The sequence below is a fragment of the Sarcophilus harrisii genome, chromosome 4, assembly GCF_902635505.1.
Source record: "Sarcophilus harrisii chromosome 4, mSarHar1.11, whole genome shotgun sequence".
Classification (NCBI taxonomy): domain Eukaryota; kingdom Metazoa; phylum Chordata; class Mammalia; order Dasyuromorphia; family Dasyuridae; genus Sarcophilus; species Sarcophilus harrisii.
This window is the reverse complement of record NC_045429.1, coordinates 41,577,299-41,594,299: the sequence shown is the minus strand read 5'-3', so window position 1 is coordinate 41,594,299 and position 17,001 is coordinate 41,577,299. Positions and strand designations below refer to the sequence as shown.

General features: G+C 32.1%; 1 protein-coding gene across 4 annotated transcripts in view; it reads left to right on the top strand.

Annotated features, from left to right (window-relative positions):
• The first annotated feature begins 4,738 nt into the window (after nucleotides 1-4,738).
• Nucleotides 4,739-17,001, top strand: part of PRKACB (protein kinase cAMP-activated catalytic subunit beta) — a 32,660-nt gene continuing 20,397 nt past the window's right edge. The window contains exons 1-4 of one of the 4 annotated variants that reach the window (XM_031936749.1): nucleotides 4,739-5,030; nucleotides 12,022-12,083; nucleotides 14,994-15,077; nucleotides 15,995-16,123. In XM_031936749.1, the coding sequence (XP_031792609.1) occupies nucleotides 4,844-5,030; nucleotides 12,022-12,083; nucleotides 14,994-15,077; nucleotides 15,995-16,123 (462 nt within the window). In that variant the 5' untranslated portion in view covers nucleotides 4,739-4,843. Of the gene's footprint in view, nucleotides 5,031-12,011; nucleotides 12,084-14,993; nucleotides 15,078-15,994; nucleotides 16,124-17,001 lie in introns of those variants that run through there. The other 3 variants (XM_023501708.2, XM_031936750.1, XM_031936751.1) reach the window with 3 other exon arrangements.

Sequence of the window (17,001 nt, the reverse complement as noted above, 5' to 3'; positions counted from 1 at the left end):
TATTGTTTTGTACTGTTTTGCTATGAGATAAATTAGAACATTATGTGTACTTTCTGTTAGAATTAGTTGACAGTTGGAGACTGAAAATTTAATTCCTAATTGGTATTATAAGTTGACTTTTGAAAATTTTCTTATTTTAGTTCTTGACCAAAATTATAAATTTGGATTATTATACTACCCAAAACATATTCCAAATAGTTTGTTTGTTTTAAAGATAACTTCTAATGGGTAGATGTTACAAAATATATTTGCCTTTCTTCTATGATATTAGTCATAAAAATAAATGGTGGGGCATGACTTTGAAAAGAAGGTTGGATTTGGTCTCACAAATATTTGTGAATTATAGTCATTGATGTATTCTACTTTCTATTATTAGGGTCATAGGACCTTAGATTTAGAATCAAAAGGGAAATACTCTCATTTTTTTCCAAATGAAGATTTTGTCAAGGTAACAGTGATAGTAAATGGCAAAACTATGATTTAAAGCCCAGGATTTTTTTTTTTTTTTAACTCCAAATCTAGCAGTTTTCCATTATGTATCATCTAGCTATGTCTAGTTATTTGATCAACCAGTTAGAAAAAAGGTTAAAGTAAATTTAAAATTGAAGGGAAAGATAAAAATGAGATTATAGAAGCTCTAGCCTTTCCTATTTAAATAATCTATAGAGTCCAAAAAATAAGAAATGGATGAAAACCAAGACATTAACTCTTACCACCATTTTTGGAAAAAGTGAATTATATAAGACAATTGCCACACTGAGGAGGCCAGAAGAGCCCATAAACTATTTTAAATCAAGTACTTGGTTTCTTTGCCTATGCATAAACACACACACACACATACAACTTCAGTATCTCATAGTACCAAAGATAGTGTCTCACTTCACAAAATAGTGAAAAGTTGCTCATGGGAAACCAAGGTCCAAGGGCCTGGTATGCCACTTGATTTAGTCAATTTAACCTGAAATCAATCATTTTGCAGATGAAATTGCAAGCACAACAAGCAGAAAGGGAACAGAATGACCTATATGGTCTGTTATAATTAGTGAGAATAGGAAAAGCATTTTGACTTTATCAATTCAGTACCAAACACGTTATGTTTGGAAATAATGAAGTTATTGAAAAAGGGGAAGTCAAAAAGATTTAGAATTCCCCCTCTCCTGACTTCCCAATCCAGCCCTTTCCCTGGTATATCACCCAGTCTTTACATTATCATTATCATCTTGATCCTCTTAAATATCCTTGTGAATCCAACAGAACTAACTAGTACTATCTCAGGATTATAGATAAGTCACCAAAGGCTTTGAGAGGTTAAGTAATTTATCTCAGGATTTATTAGGGTTTTTTTTTTTTTGTTTTTTTTTGTTTAGTCTGTATATATTTAGTCTGTATATCCTTATAGTTGAGACTCTTAATAAACTTTTATTATGCTAGATTGAAATGAACAGCTACCAATGTTACATAAAACCTTAACTGGTGCTAAAGTATAACAAAAATTCCAGTTACTTAAGACTTTAAGTTCTTATAACAGGAGCCATTTTAGTCACTTTATTGACTTTATTTTTAATCACAGTTTTCATATTTGTCTTAGTTTATCTATCATATATATTTATTCTATCTGTAAACATCCTTTAAATATTTCTGTTTTATGAAGTATTAATAAGCTTTTAAAAATTAGCATAATTTCTGTCCTTTTGGTTATAATTTATTCTTTTATCACAAATGTCTTCCACAGCATAGTAAAGCTGATATTTCCAACACATTTTTGAGCTCATTCTGAAAATACTATTGGTAATCCACTAGTATTGAGAGCTAGCTATTAATATTCAATTCCAACAATATTATTGTTTCTATCAGTATCAGTTAGTCCCGGCCCATTATTATAAAAAAAAAAATCACTTTATCTGGAAATGCCATAAATGTATTAAATCTCAACTAAATGAAAGCCTTGCTTTAAACATACACTGGACAAGTAATAGTGTAGTAAAATAGAGATATATTTGTAAATGAAACATTTTAATTTTGGAGATGGCAGGGCTAAAAACATCAGCATAATCATTTGACTATTTTAAGAATAGCAAGGATTAAGATAGCTCCAGCCTGTAAATGCCTCAAAGCTCAGCTAGCTTTAAAGGTATATGGGACTCAGTAGGGACCAATGGATTCTAAACTTCTTAATAGAAGTTTCTCAAGGTTCAGAAAAATCCAGATCCTTTAGTATCATCTTAATAAAGCTTGAGACCTTAGATGAGACTGGGACTAAGTTATTGAAAAGAAAATATGTACATATGTACTTTTTGAAAAAGCTAGATGTCTCCAACATTTGATCCATATCTACAGTTTATTAGTAGCCTATTAAAACACAAATTTCTCATTGATGTGAAATAAACTAATGTGAAGAAATCTGGCAATAACTTTCCTTATAAATTATATTTTTAATAAGGCTCTATTTTTAAAAAAATGCTATTATGGTATACTCTTCAATTCAACAAACATTAAGTAGTATACAGTATTTATAAGTCCCTAGATTTAGATTAATAGGAAACCTGAGAAGTCATTGAGTCCAAATATTACATCTTACAGTTGAGAAAACTGAAGAAAACACAAGTTAAGTGACTTGATTAAGGTCACACAGTTAGTGTCTGAAGCAAAAGCTGAACATAGGTCTTCTTGACATCAATTCTCGTGCTCTATACATGCTGCCATGATGCTCCCCACTGTTGACTGATAAGTAAAATTGAAACTAAATTTTATGCTGTTGAGTTCAGTTGACAAACTTCACACTTCTCAAGGGTTGATTGAATTACAAAACAAATCAAAGTTGTGTTACAACTGTAGTTGTTCCCTTCTAGCAGTAGATGCCAGTAGAGTTCTTCTGAATTAAAAGAATTGATACCAGCAGGGCCATAGCAACAACTTCCTCTTAAAATTGCTATTTTTAGAAAATATGATAAAGGGTTCTTATAGTCTTATATCATGTTTTTTAATAGGACTTTATAATATGTCTTTGCAATTTTTGTTGAAATTATGTAAAGATATTTCAGTTTAATATTTTACAACCACTTAACCATTAAAACTTTGCTTGATATAGTTATTTACTTAAAGAACATGTTGATAGTTTTATCAACTAAAATTAGAGTTCAACTAAGGAATTTAGGAGATTTCTAACTTCTAACTCAATTATCCTTGAGTTGAAGCTCTGGAAAATGTATCAGCTGAAAAAGTTCAGCATATTCATTTCTTTCTCTATTTATGAATATAATAATGATGCTTTAACTAATGGCAGTGGAAAATTAAAGCAATGAGACATATTTATTTAGCAAACATTACATACCTACTTTGTGCAACACATTGCTAAGAGAGATACGAAAATAAATAAGTGTAGTCTGTCCTCAGGGAACTTAAAATCTAAATAGGGTTGAGATGTATACAAATAGGTTGTGGACATCAAGACAAATATAAATCTTAAATATGTTGTAGGAATTCAAAGAAGCTAGGGATCCATGAGAGTTAGAGTAAACAAGAAAGCCTTTTTGAGAGAAGTGGGACTTTGCAAAGAAAAATTTAAAAAAAAGAAACTTGAAAAGTAAAGGTGCCTAAAGATTGGAGATGGACAAATACCTTGACTTTGGGAGAAGAGAAGGGAAAGAAAGTGTAAAGGAAGGGGAATTTTTCACACTGTGAAGCTAGGGAGCTTGACTTTAGATCTTGACCAAATTCTCAAATAATTTATTAAAGGGTTGCTGTGAGAGCACTTAGAAAAGGGCATGGTTTGTCAATATCAGTGATCAGGGGTCAATCAAGAACAAATCATAAAAAAACTAATCTCATCTCTTTTTTGATATGTTTACCAGAATAGCAGATCAGGACTGTGCTTCAGGCATAGTTTTCTTAGTGAGGCAGAGCTTCACAATATCTTTATAGACAAAGTACAGAAATGCAAGGTAGAAAAAGACTAGATGATAGCTTAGTTAGATGAAATAAGGATTGTATGTAATGGTAATTAAGGGATGAAAGCCAGGCAGGGCAATCTCAAGAAGAATATGTCCACAGAATATGGACGTTATTTTTATTGTTTACATATTTTATTAGATTTTTTCCATGTGACACAGAAGTAGAAGGGCCTACTAATATTTTGAAAGATAGAACCAGATTCCTAAGTTTTTATTGGCTAAAGAATGCTTTCAATCAAATGAAATAGAATCAAGATTCATACTTAAGGTGAAAAAAAATCCATTATACAGGATTAGGAAAACATAGCTAGATAATAGTTCACATGAAGACTTGAGGAATCTAGTAAACTGTAATAACTCAATCTGAGGAAGGTACATCTTTTAAGTTTTTTAGATGGATGATTTTCTTTAATGCATTTCACAAAGTGCAGTATTTGATTAGCAATATTCATTAGTCATGATATCAGCACCAAGGTTGCTTTTTTAATTTGGTCTGGTAGATTGTTCCATTGACTTTCAATTCTCTGCATAGATTGTAATAAATTGGGTTTTTTATTATTATTTAATTTTTTATACTACCATATATAAAATGCTTTTGTTTATTGAGTGTTTTTGTATTAAAAGGTTGTAAAACTTAGAGCTTTTAAGGCAGATATGGGTTGTTGGTTTTTTTTTTTTTAAATCACCACCTTTAGTTAAGATGAAATGAGAATTTTACTAAGCAAAGCTCACAAATGTGCTGTTTGATATAACAGGAAACAGAATAGCAGTAGTGGTTTGAATAGCCTGCAAACAGGAAGTTTGATACTTGCATAGCTCTTAGTTTCGATGTTAGAAGTTATCGAGCTTCTTCTGGGCATTGTCTTTGGTATTAAAAAGTCTCATGTAGATGAATGGCAGCTAGGAGGGGGCTGCCTTGTAACCAGTGTACAGGGACTACCACCACTCTTCAAAAACTTGAAGGTTTTGCTAGCCGATTGTTTCATAGACAGCCTAAGGGTGCAGCTCATGATTTGAAAACAGATCTGGAAAATGAGAGCCTTCATTTCTCTGAATACACTGCCTTATGGGACAGATCAAGTAAGTCTTCCTCTGTTAGCCTTCAATTTGCAGATAACTAACAATAAATAAGAGAAGTTGATGATTGAATTTGATCTAAAGAACAGCATGTTGTTAGAGCCTTTTTTTTTTTTTTTTTTTGCCTTATAACCACTTAGGTTGAAACTACTCCCATATTATTTATTGCATTACTCAGTTTTGTTTTTCTTGATCAGCAGTAGATAGGCTTGTCTTCTGTTGGCCCTGATAATTCTTTCTTTTCAGAGAGAAATGACTAAATTAAAAAATAATTTACTTTAAGTACTTAGGAAGTGCTAAGCTACCACAATTTTGTGGAAATTGAATATGTTTTTAATTGAAGGATTCCTTTATAAGAATGGCAATGTTTTCATTTGGATTGCAGTTTGTGAGTCATTTCAGCATTATTAGCAGGATTCTAAAAAGTTAAAAGATTTATGTTATTGTTTTAATTAAAATTTTGCTTATGGAATTATGCATCTAATTGTTTTCCATAATTTTTCAATTGTTTTGTATAATCTGGCATTTCTGTCTAATCAGACTAGAATTTTATAATAAAATAATAATTACTTTGATTCATGCATCAGATATTCATATTAAATTATTTAGATTATTTTTTTCTAAAATATGAAATCAAATAATCTTTGGGAACTTTGTCCCTTTGTTAAAAAATTTTTTGTAAAAATAGGAGAATCTCCTTTAAATTCCATCTTACTTTAGGCTCTCCCCTATATTGTTTGACTAGCTGCTTTGATTGGATAGGAAATGAAGTTACTCCAGATTATTTTGTATCCTTTAATGGATTTACTAATTGATCATCAAATGTTACTTATTCAATGTTGAGTTTGTCTTTTAATGTTTATATCAGTTAAAGACATATGCCCTTCCTCTGACATATTTACTGGCAAGATGCAGCTCACTTAACCTGTCAGTGGCCAGGGCAAATACCTAGAATGAGAAATTTTAGAAAAGTTGTGAATCCCTATCACTGACTCATGAATTAAGGGGGAGGAAAGCTAAAATTTAAAAGAAAATGCTTCACCTGAATATACTAGGTCTATTTAACTTCCCCTCTTTCATAGGTTGGTAGTGATGGTAGAAACATGTATTTCATAAATGTTTTTACCTCTTGTCAAGATATTAAGAGATATAAAGAGGAAAATATATATAAGGTACATTTGTGGAAAGGTCATTCATTGTTTCAATGAAAATGTTTCTATCATGTCTAGGTAGGCAACATTACATATATAATATTAGCTCTACTTTGTAGCAGAGGAAACTTAGATACAGTTTTAGAGTAAGTGAATGGTTCAGTTTACACAATGAATTTATTAAAAATCAATTAAGAGGCTCCCCGTAACAGAATTTTCACTTGTATGACCTTGCTGTTGTCTACTGCTTCACTGTCTTAAATCATTTTAGACATAATTATTGTTCATCATAAAGGTCTGATAATTTAATAATCCTTTAATTGTTAGTATTTGCAGTAATTACTAGCTATTTAATTGGACTTATACATTTTTGATGAATACATTACTTTAGTAATAACTACAGAGATCTAGGAGTGGGATAGTATCATAAGCAAAAAACTTCTACTAATTTGAAATGATAAAGTGTTCAAATGGGATATGAATATAAATTGTTGCCTCATGAAAGAGATGCTGTCAACAAAGCCTTAATTTAAATTTATAAGACTTCATAAAAAGAATCTTTTTGGTTATGAAAGCAGACACCTAAAAGGTATTAATATTCAAGAAGTGTGCATGACAAAATAAATAGACCTTATAGTTCAATAACAATGGAGTGTTTTATTATTCAAATAATCTCCTTATCTTTAGTTGACCATTAAACATGCAGAAATAAAAATGTGTTAGGATGTGATTACAAAGAAAAGTATACTAATAGTATTTAAAGTCATATATAAGATATAATTATATCTTGATTATATATTAAGATACAATATGAGGGAAAACTATTAAGCAAATAAACTTAATTATTTAAAGACTATAAAAGTTCAATAGTAAAGTAGAAAAATATTTAAATAGCCTTCTTTCATTTCTTTAAAAATGAGTGTTGGCTTATTAACATACTTAGAATATGAACTATTTGCATACAAGCTTCATTCTTAGACGTAGAAAGCATTTACTTGCATAACTTGTTTAACAAGGAAATAGAGTACCATGTACACTGATGATCATTTGATGAATATAATTGTTCTAAGATGCTATTTCAAGAAATTCACTAAGCAAAGAGGCTAGCATGTATAGCATTAAACAAATGAGATCTGTGAGCTATTGAGTAAGTATTGACTATAAGGTAGATTTAAAGTGCCATTCAATCAGACTTACCTCCATTATCTTTTGCTTCTAAAATGACAAGACAGTCAGTCACATGATGTAGATGGTCTTTGGAAATGGGTTTGCTGTTTTTGATTTACAAATATCTAGTAGCAGGAAGCTGATTGCTATGCAGTGATATAGATAAGGAAGGAAATGAACTCTTTATGCTTTTTAATATGCCCCATACATCTGGCACCATATCAGAAGTTTCTTGGAGTCATTTTAACTTCTGCACTTTCTAGAACATCACCAGAAACATGGCCTCCTTTTGGGCTCACCTCTGGATATATGGGATATCTTTATTTGCTCTGGCTCCTTCAAAAAAAGTCAGAGGAAAAGAGCTATTGCAGACCCTACAATTGAAATGACATAGTGATGTATTGGTCTGACTCTTTCTTTGAAACCAACTCGAAAAATGCTGTCTATTGTGGCACTTAATTTCTTTGCCACAAAAATATTGTGGCACTCTGTTCCATTTTGACCTTTAAAATTTAATTTAAAAATCACATTGTGTCTGCTTTTTGCTCTATAAGTCTTAAAATGAACCTCTGTCTCAAGAGACAGAGTTATAACCTCACTTGCGTGCTGCCATTCCAGAACCATTGGGTTTTTAAGTTAATTACTTGATTTATATATATTTTTTTTAATTTGAAAATTTATTTGGGAAACCAGTAAGGCATACACATTGTGAAAAGTTTAAAGAACAATACATATAGAAATATATGATTGCTTACCAAAATGAGTTTACATGGATTTAGGAGTATTTGCTTTCGGTAGGTAAGGAAATGAAAATATATAGAAAGTGGATGACTTGTCCACAGTCATATAATTAGTAAATGGTAGGGCTGGAATTTGAAATCAAATTATTCAACAGTTTGACATTGTTCTTTCCAGAAGTATCCTGAGTAACTTATATGATTTGCCAGCACCTCTGGCAAATGTGGAAAATATTTTATATGTTGTCAGATAACTATCAGTAGCCTCTGACTTTGTCATCTTGGTGACCACTTGCTACAATAAAACTGGTTTTAAGGAGCAAGATGTTTAGTGACACTTACAATAATGAATTTAACAAAAGTTTAGAAATGTTAACACATATTCTTTTAAAATGTGCATATATTTCATGTCACATTTTATGTCACTGTTTGAAGTAGTTTATCTTAGTAGACCTATGCAATGTAGCTCCCTTTCTTGCTAGCCCATGAAAAATAAAAGCTCTTGCCAATCTGGGTAATAAGATTCATTGCAATAGTCACTGGCAACAGAACAGCATTTTAGTATCTATGAGATTGGCTGCTAGCAATGAGATCTAAATGTAATTGAAGGATATTTAAAACAAGTCGTTGTGTTGTTTGGCCTTTGCCAGATTTAGAATGAAATAGAGAAATAAACACTGTATTTGAGGAAAACAGTAATTCATGATTAAATTTTTATGTCTTTGAGAGTTGTAAGAAGTGTTACAGCCAGATGAGCACTGGAAATGACATATGAGGGTACATTTAAAATCATCTAACACCAGAAACATAGAGGAAAATCCTATATGCTTGGAATGATTAAAGCTTTAGAGCAACTATTCATTGGTTACAAGTGAACTGATAATTCTGGTCTAATGTTTCCATGGTAACAATTCATGCTAGGTATAACTGAGATTATCTTAAACATACTGGCATTTGAATATTTTTTTCTCTGCCATTTTAAATTGCTGTAGTGGTGGTATATGCAGGAGTAGAAGATGATTAGAAGAGAGTATAATAAACAAAACTAGTCATGCACATCTTGGATATTCTCTGGTATTAGTGGCATCTTGGATTGGTTAGTTGAGCTTTCCTTCCAGCATTCTTAAGGAAGAAAAACCTTTTTTTCATTTCTGTATAGTACATTCCATTTCCAGTGAATGTGTTTACAGGATCAATGCTTCAACCTCTAGAGATTAGCATAACTCACAATACTGTTGGATGGTTATTATGAGCAATGTGTTTTGGAAAGGCTTGTTTTCAGCATGAATGGTAAGTATATGTTGTCTGTTATTCTTCAGTTATTTGTTGAAGCATATTTAGATATGGAGGGAAAAAGCTCTCCTTTCCAGGGGGAGACTAAAGCCAGTAGTACTACATGAAATTAAACAGTGTTTTGAGGCTTTTGTATTCATTCACTTAGAGAAACTAAATAAAAGTCTTGTAAATATTGGAAAATATGAAGAACTCACTATTAGAAGCCAATGTTAATATATATCTAAGTTCCTCATTTTTCTTTCATAGGGATTTTCATGTGCCATTTTAAGGCCTTCGTATAAATAATCTAAATCAATAAACAAAAGTCAGACAATTAGAAAAGATTTATTTTCTTGTCCCTGGCTCCTAAATATAATCAAATTATTTTCACTGAATAAATTTGTGAATCCCAACATTTAAGATTTTCATTTGCTGTGATAAAAAAAGCGCAAATATACTTACCAGCCTTGAGATAGAGTATGTATAAAGACTTAATTGGAATATTTGGAGACAGGGTAGTATAGTTAAAAGGATGCTCTATTTGGAACCAAAGGACGTGGCTTCAAATATTGTTTCTGTTACTTCTACTTGTATCACAATGAGTAAGTCATTTCTGTTCTTTAGATCTCTCATTTCTTATTTTTAAAATGAAGAGATTGATACAAAGCGACCACTAAGATCTCTTTTAGCTCTATGCACAATCCTATGGATATTTCTAGCTTTGGTTAGAAGAGAAATTGGGATTTAGATAAAATTGTTTCTCTGACTTCTTTATTTAAAAATATTCAGAATAATCTTTGGAAAGAAATGATACACTTTTTAATGGGATAATTAATCTCTCGTTTGGTCTTACATCTTAAATTCTTTTTTGTATAATATATTCCATAATAAAATTGAGTATCAAATTATACATTTAAAAACCAAACTTGTTATTTTAGAACATATATCCACATATGAGACACAGCATGATATATTGAAAGGAGATTTAGACTTAGAGTCAAGAAGAGCTGAATTCAAGGCTAACTCATACTGGCTGTGTGTTCCTAGGCAAATATTTTAGCTTTCAGTGCCTCAGGCAAATCTCTAAGATTTACTATAATTTACAAATTGAGGTTTTATTGGTTCTTTATAATGACTGTTTAATTTCTGGTTAGATTTTGGAAGTAATATTCATTTGGCCCTCTGTAGAGGGGAGCTCTTCTTGAGGTAGTGTTATTATAGACTATGTTATTATTTGAGAAAAGGTGTTGCTCTTTTCCCTTCGAATGATTTCTCTTTGATCCACATCCAAGAAAAAACTACTTTTATCTTGTAAAGTCCTATCAAGTTTATTTCTTCATTTTTTCCATCACTCCCTGTGAGTGAAAAGGGGTTAATGAGAAATGGAGAAATAAAAATAACAAAAGTTGATCATGGATTGGATTTGGAATTGATCATGGATTGGATATGGAAGGTGAAAAAAAAAGAATCTATAGGACTGGGAGGATAAATATAGAGGAAATTTAGAAGTTCCAATATTAAGGCACAGCTCTATGTCATTCTCGTTTTCAAAAACTTCTGTTCTATACTGTCTGGCATCATTGAACATTCATTAAATTGCATTTTATCTTTATTGAGATAAATGAGGAAGATGAAAGTCACTTTTGAAATGTTTTTTAAAACACAATTCTTTAAACAAGGACATCCTATTTGGGATTAGGTGTTAATCTGCCTTACCATTTGGATACTAAAATATGCATTTATTGGAGAAAAGAGATTCACATTGTATATACTATAATAGTTACCTTCCAAATAGTCAGGTTTTCTGTTCCCATTTGACTATATTATCCTGTTTGTTAATAATACTGTTAACTTTTTGTTTTTTAATCTTGAGAGGTATTTTCCAATCAGTTACTTTTAAATGCCTAAAACAATTATCTGCAAATGGCTAGTGCTTTTCAATCACTTTTTGGCATGGCCCAGCAAAACAAAAAAGAAAACACTTTAAATGAATTCATTAAAATTGAATATCCCAAACAAATGAAACAAATTAAGAACTTGTTACTTTTATATAAATAATAAGCAATTTGGTCTCAAATTGATGTGCCTTTGTGCATTTTAAAAAATTCTTTCTGTAAATACAAGTATGAAAAATCAAAAGAAAAGTGTTTTCTCTGACTGCAGGCCTCTCTATTGTGTTTGCTGTTGTGGTCCTGTATTCTTCTTGCTATTGCTTTCTACAAAATTCTGCCTTCAATATTTATACTTGCAAACAACTTTTTGTTAAAGGTGATTTAAAACAATAGAATAGCATCCACAGCTGTTACCAGGATGAATATTAATGAAATTAATAGATTTTTACTTGTAATAGTTATTTTGTCTTGTGTTAGTATGAAACATTTAACATCATCTTCAATTCTGTAGGGATAGTATCATTGATCTGTCATTAGACTTGGAATTGTCAAAGTGATTTTCATAGACTGATACTCTAGAATAATTTAAAAAAAAATTATCATGGGCCCAATAGCAATGCTTGCTTTATATTTAGGAGTAAATCATTGTTTTGTGTAACATGTTTCTGAGATGCATGCTTTGAACAGTTATTATAGTAGCTATAGCTAATATTACTTCAAATCAGCATGATATACATTTAGTCCAAAAAAGACACATTTTATATGTTTTCAGTGAGAGACTTCCTGTCCAAGGCCAAGGAAGAATTCTTGAGGAAATGGGAAAATCCCACCCAGGTAAACAATCCTTAAAATTTTCTGTGACTTTAAAATCTCATAGAATGTAAAGCTCTGATTATTTCCTAGAGTGACAAATCAATTTTAAAACTGTTAACACAGCAATGACTTATGATATGGTTAAATGCTTAAAGTGAAAAGATACTGAATTAAAGTTTTCAATATGAATCTTGGGACATGGGACAAATGTAGATGTTACTTTTAAAATAAATTTTAAAGAAATTTAATTTTGCCGGCTTTCTATTATGCCATGTTACTTCTTATAGTAGTCACAGTATAAATATTTGATAATTACTATTCTTGAGTACCAGTAATGTTAAAGTACTATTGTCTAGAAGCATAAATGCTGTATAATTTTTAAAATGTAATTATTAGTAATATCTGCCATCATAGCAGTTGAATAAGAATTCCTTCATAAAAATATTTTAGGGATAAAAAGATTAAATTAGATAAGTAGTTTTCCCTAATTTATTCTATTCTGGAATAGTGTCTTAGATAGTTTAGACATGGAACAAAATATATGCTAAATTTAAATTTTAGAAGGTAAAATTAAGAATAACTTTTAAAATATTTCTTTTATAAATTTTTAATTCTTTAGATGACTAAAGAAGAAGATAGAGATTTTAGCTATAAAATGAATTTTGAAAAACTTTTTTATAACATTGAACTTCAAATATTTAAGAAATCTTTCCACTAAAGAATATGTAATTCTAAATAATTATAGTAATTTTATTGAAAAAGTAATCCCTGCCAAGATTTGGGAGATATGACTTATAATTTAAAATCGAGTCATACCAATAATGGCAAAACTATTTAAACCATTATATAACTGAGAAATACTGTAGGAGGTAAGGAATACCTTGACTAGGAAAAAAATTTAAAAAGGAAGGCCTCACAGAAATGTTGGTTTTTAAGTGGATAAAATCCTACAGTAGTCATTAAAGAACTAGAGTCCGAGAGACATACAGTGACACAGAGACAACACAGTTGAAGAGAGACAGAAAAACAGACAGATAGACACACAAAGTATTCTTTTATTGGTACAACTGTAATAAATACTTCAACTGGTTTATGATGGCAGATTGACCAAAAATTAACCAGATTAAAGTTGAGAGAATGTAGTCTTAAATAAATGTCCTTATTAGCATTTAAAATATGGAAAACTGAAGTTGAAATATAAATGAAAGCAATTTTTATCAAAAGAACCCTCAAGTCAGTGGTATGATTTTTTTTTTCAGTTAAGAGAAGGAATTACAGAAAGAAACCTGCTAACTAACTGACTGCTCAGTCAAGGCTTCACATCACAGGGACAGTAAAGGTCCCCCTCCTACTCTCAAATAATGTGATTCTGTGAGGATGTTCTGGTGGGCTTACTGTAATTCTCGGGTGTAGTTTTCAACTTTGAAGGTTCAGAAACTCAATTTTTGTCAGTTCACCCGAGGGTAATCAACCTCTAGAGCATCAATTCAAGTTAACCTTTTTAACAAAAAGTTGACTTGTAAACCCAAATGCCAATTTATAAATTTACAATGGGGGAGAGACCGCTAACCGGCAAATTTAGACCGGTTATATAGAGGGGCCCACTCCTCTTCTGGTCACTAAGTTCCCCCAGGGGTGCCATGGAAAGAGTGCTAGATTAAGTCTCAGGGACACCTGAATTTGTATTTTTGGCTCTATCTCTTACTACTTATATGACTTTGGGCAAGTTAATTAACTTCTCTGTGTCTCAGTTTCCTCATCTATAAAATGAATAGATTGGCATAAATGACCTCTGAGGTCCCTTCCAGCTCCAATTCTATGATCTTATGATGATCCTAAGAAACAAGTTACACAATTGGGAAATCATTTGTTTAGTAGAGAATCAAAGTGAAAGAATGATAATCTGAACTTCTCTATCAAAGTTCCTTCTTCAATGGACAGAGATGGAGACATAATAGCAAATACTTTCAAATTCTCTTCTTTCAAGCTTTCTTTTCAAGCAACTAAAATGTTTATCCTTATAATACATTATCGTGACAAAGATGCCAGTTTCAATATTGTAGCTTCTTCTTAGTTACATTTTCATAGGATGCTTTTGTTTGTAGGGATGTACCCTAAAATTTGTGAGATTTGGGAAGGCTACCAGTCCTATCAATGATACTTTGAAAATCCATTTTTAAAAAATTCCTTGCATACATGACTTCTGTATATGACAATACTATATATTTTGTGTTAAATCTTGATAGTTTCCCCTTTGGGGGTGGGAGATCATTTTTCTAACTTTATCCCCAAGAGAACATTAAGTAGCCAGGGATTTTTCTTTCAATCACTGGTATAGTTAGAACTAGGACAATTACAGCAGCTGAGAGACTAGGACCCCACCTTTGCTGCCATTGGTAATTACTTTGATTAGAACTATGGGAGAGCCAGAAAGAACTAGTACTGTAATGCTGCTGCTGCATGCAGAATTAGGTTGTTCTCTGGTGAAAAGAAACCAGTTGGCTATCCCGCCTCACCTGCCCCATTGCTATAGAAAGATGAATGAGTACTACTAGGAGAAATATTTTTTTTCAGACAGCCACACAGTTGGACAGGCACTCAGGGAATGCACACTTTCACTATCCTGTAACCCAGTTTTCTCATACTAAAAATAAGAAATGCTTTCATAAAGTCATAGCATTCTAGAGCTGTGGTTGGGGCAAGATCAAATATAGCATCTTGTTTTAAAGATGAAGAAACTGATTCCAAGTCTGTGCTCTTTTATGCACCCTATTCTTTTCTGGAATCCTATCAAATCATACACTTTGATGCTTTGGTGGATGCTTGACCCCATCAATTTGAGCACTCCCTCCAGGGGTGCATATAAGAACATGTCCACAACTTCTCATCCTGTGCAATCCTTGTCTATTTCCTTCCATAAATCCTCCATAGAGGAATGGAATGGGCTGCCTCAGGAGGTGGTGGGGGCTCCTTCCTTGGAGGTCTGCAAGCAGAGGCTGGACGAGCGCTTGTCGGGTATGTCATAGTGGGGATTTCTTTCATGTATGGGTTGGACTAGATGGCCACTGAGGTCCCTTCCAACCCGTCAATTCCGTGATTCTATGATTCTGTGAGTCTATGCAATGCCCTGAATTCTTTCTTTGGTTATTTTAATATTCATGGATACCAGTGTAATCTTTGGGTTTTGGAGCTGATAGTTCACCATGCATACATGTCTCTGATGGTGTGTTTCTTTTTTTTCTGGCTTTATTTCTCATTTAAGTGAACATAGTAATATGTCACAGCCTACTTACCCTTGCCATGTGTCTTTCCATTGCCTCTTCGGTCATGTGCAATTTTTGGTTTTTTTTGTTTTGTTTTCCTTCTCTAAGATCACAATCCTCTAGCCATATAGCATGATCAGGAGAATATTATTTAAGAGATGAACCTTTGTGTCAGGAAACAGTTTAAGATCACTGAAGGTGCTACTCAGTTTCCCAAAGGTGATTCCCACTTGCTCTCCTACTATTTAATTCTGTATCCAGCTCATTATCCATCTGAGTTCCTATCCAAGATCAAAGAATCTCAGAGCTGGAAGGGACCTCGGAGATCATCAAGTGTAGCCCATATATGAAGAAGAAACCCCTCTACAGCATTCTGGATAGTGGTCACTCAACCTTTGCTTAAAGACCTCTTAAGGCAGCCTATCTTACTTTTGTATATTTCTACTTGCTATAGTTTTTTTTTTTTTCTTATCATAAGTCTTAATTTTGCTCTTTGCGATTTCCACCCACATTGCCCTTAGTTTTGTCCTTGGGGGCCAAACAGAAAAAAGTCTTAGCTCCTCTTCTGCGTGACACCCCATCATTTGTAAATTCCATGTGCCTTGCATTGGTTAGGCACTTACAATTGTTGAATTGATTTGATAATAAACCCTACACTTTTATATATAGACTACTGCTGCTCTGGAGGACTTTGAGAGAAAGAAAACTCTTGGAACTGGATCATTTGGACGTGTCATGCTTGTGAAACACAAGGCTACTGAACAGTATTATGCTATGAAAATCCTTGATAAGCAGAAGGTTGGTGCATTCTGTCATGAGTTATCCGTAGTGTAAACTTGGGTTTTGAAAGCTTAGATTCTAAATGTATCTTTATATATATTTATTACTGCTGATTTCCAATTTCATGACATTATTTAAATGAAAATTTTTGATGGTTTGTATATCTGTGGGAAAAAAAAAACCCAGTTATTTTAATGATTTCATTTAAATATGTTTTTGTTTCCCTTTTTAATACAAAATTTTGAATTTAGCATGGATTGTCTAATGTTAGTATCATCACTACATTAAACTTCCTTGGGACTTAAAACAGGGCATATCTAAAGTGCTTTAAAGATATTTCATATTCAGAAATCAGTTCCTAGACAAATACCTCACACCTCATGTGTTGAACTAATGGAAAAACCCCAGAAATAGAGGCAACATTTCTTATTCCAGGTTCAAGATAAGCAGCTGAGAAAGAAGGAAATCTTTTATCTAACAATTACAATACCTCAATGTGTATATACTAAATAAAAGAGGTGTGAAATGAGGGCTTCTTGATTTAAGAGTATGCTCCAGTGGAACCCTCCTACTCTAATAACCCATAGCTCTTTATCTCCCTAGCCAATGCAGGTCCATAATTTTGGAACTTGAGGTTGTCGTGAGAATTAGGATTATTTAGTCATGAATTGAAGCATCTCTTGAGCATCAAGTTTTTGGTGCCACAGCACCAATGATGTGAATAACATTATTTTAGTTAAGATCACTGGTTGAACACCTTGGTTCTTAGAACTCAGCAAGCTCTGTCAGAGAGATAATGCTACATATTTTAGTACTGTGTCCTCCCAACACCCAGTTTAAGCAAAATGTCTTCTATGCCATTTCTTGTTTAGTAGTATTGGTTAAAAAACAAATTC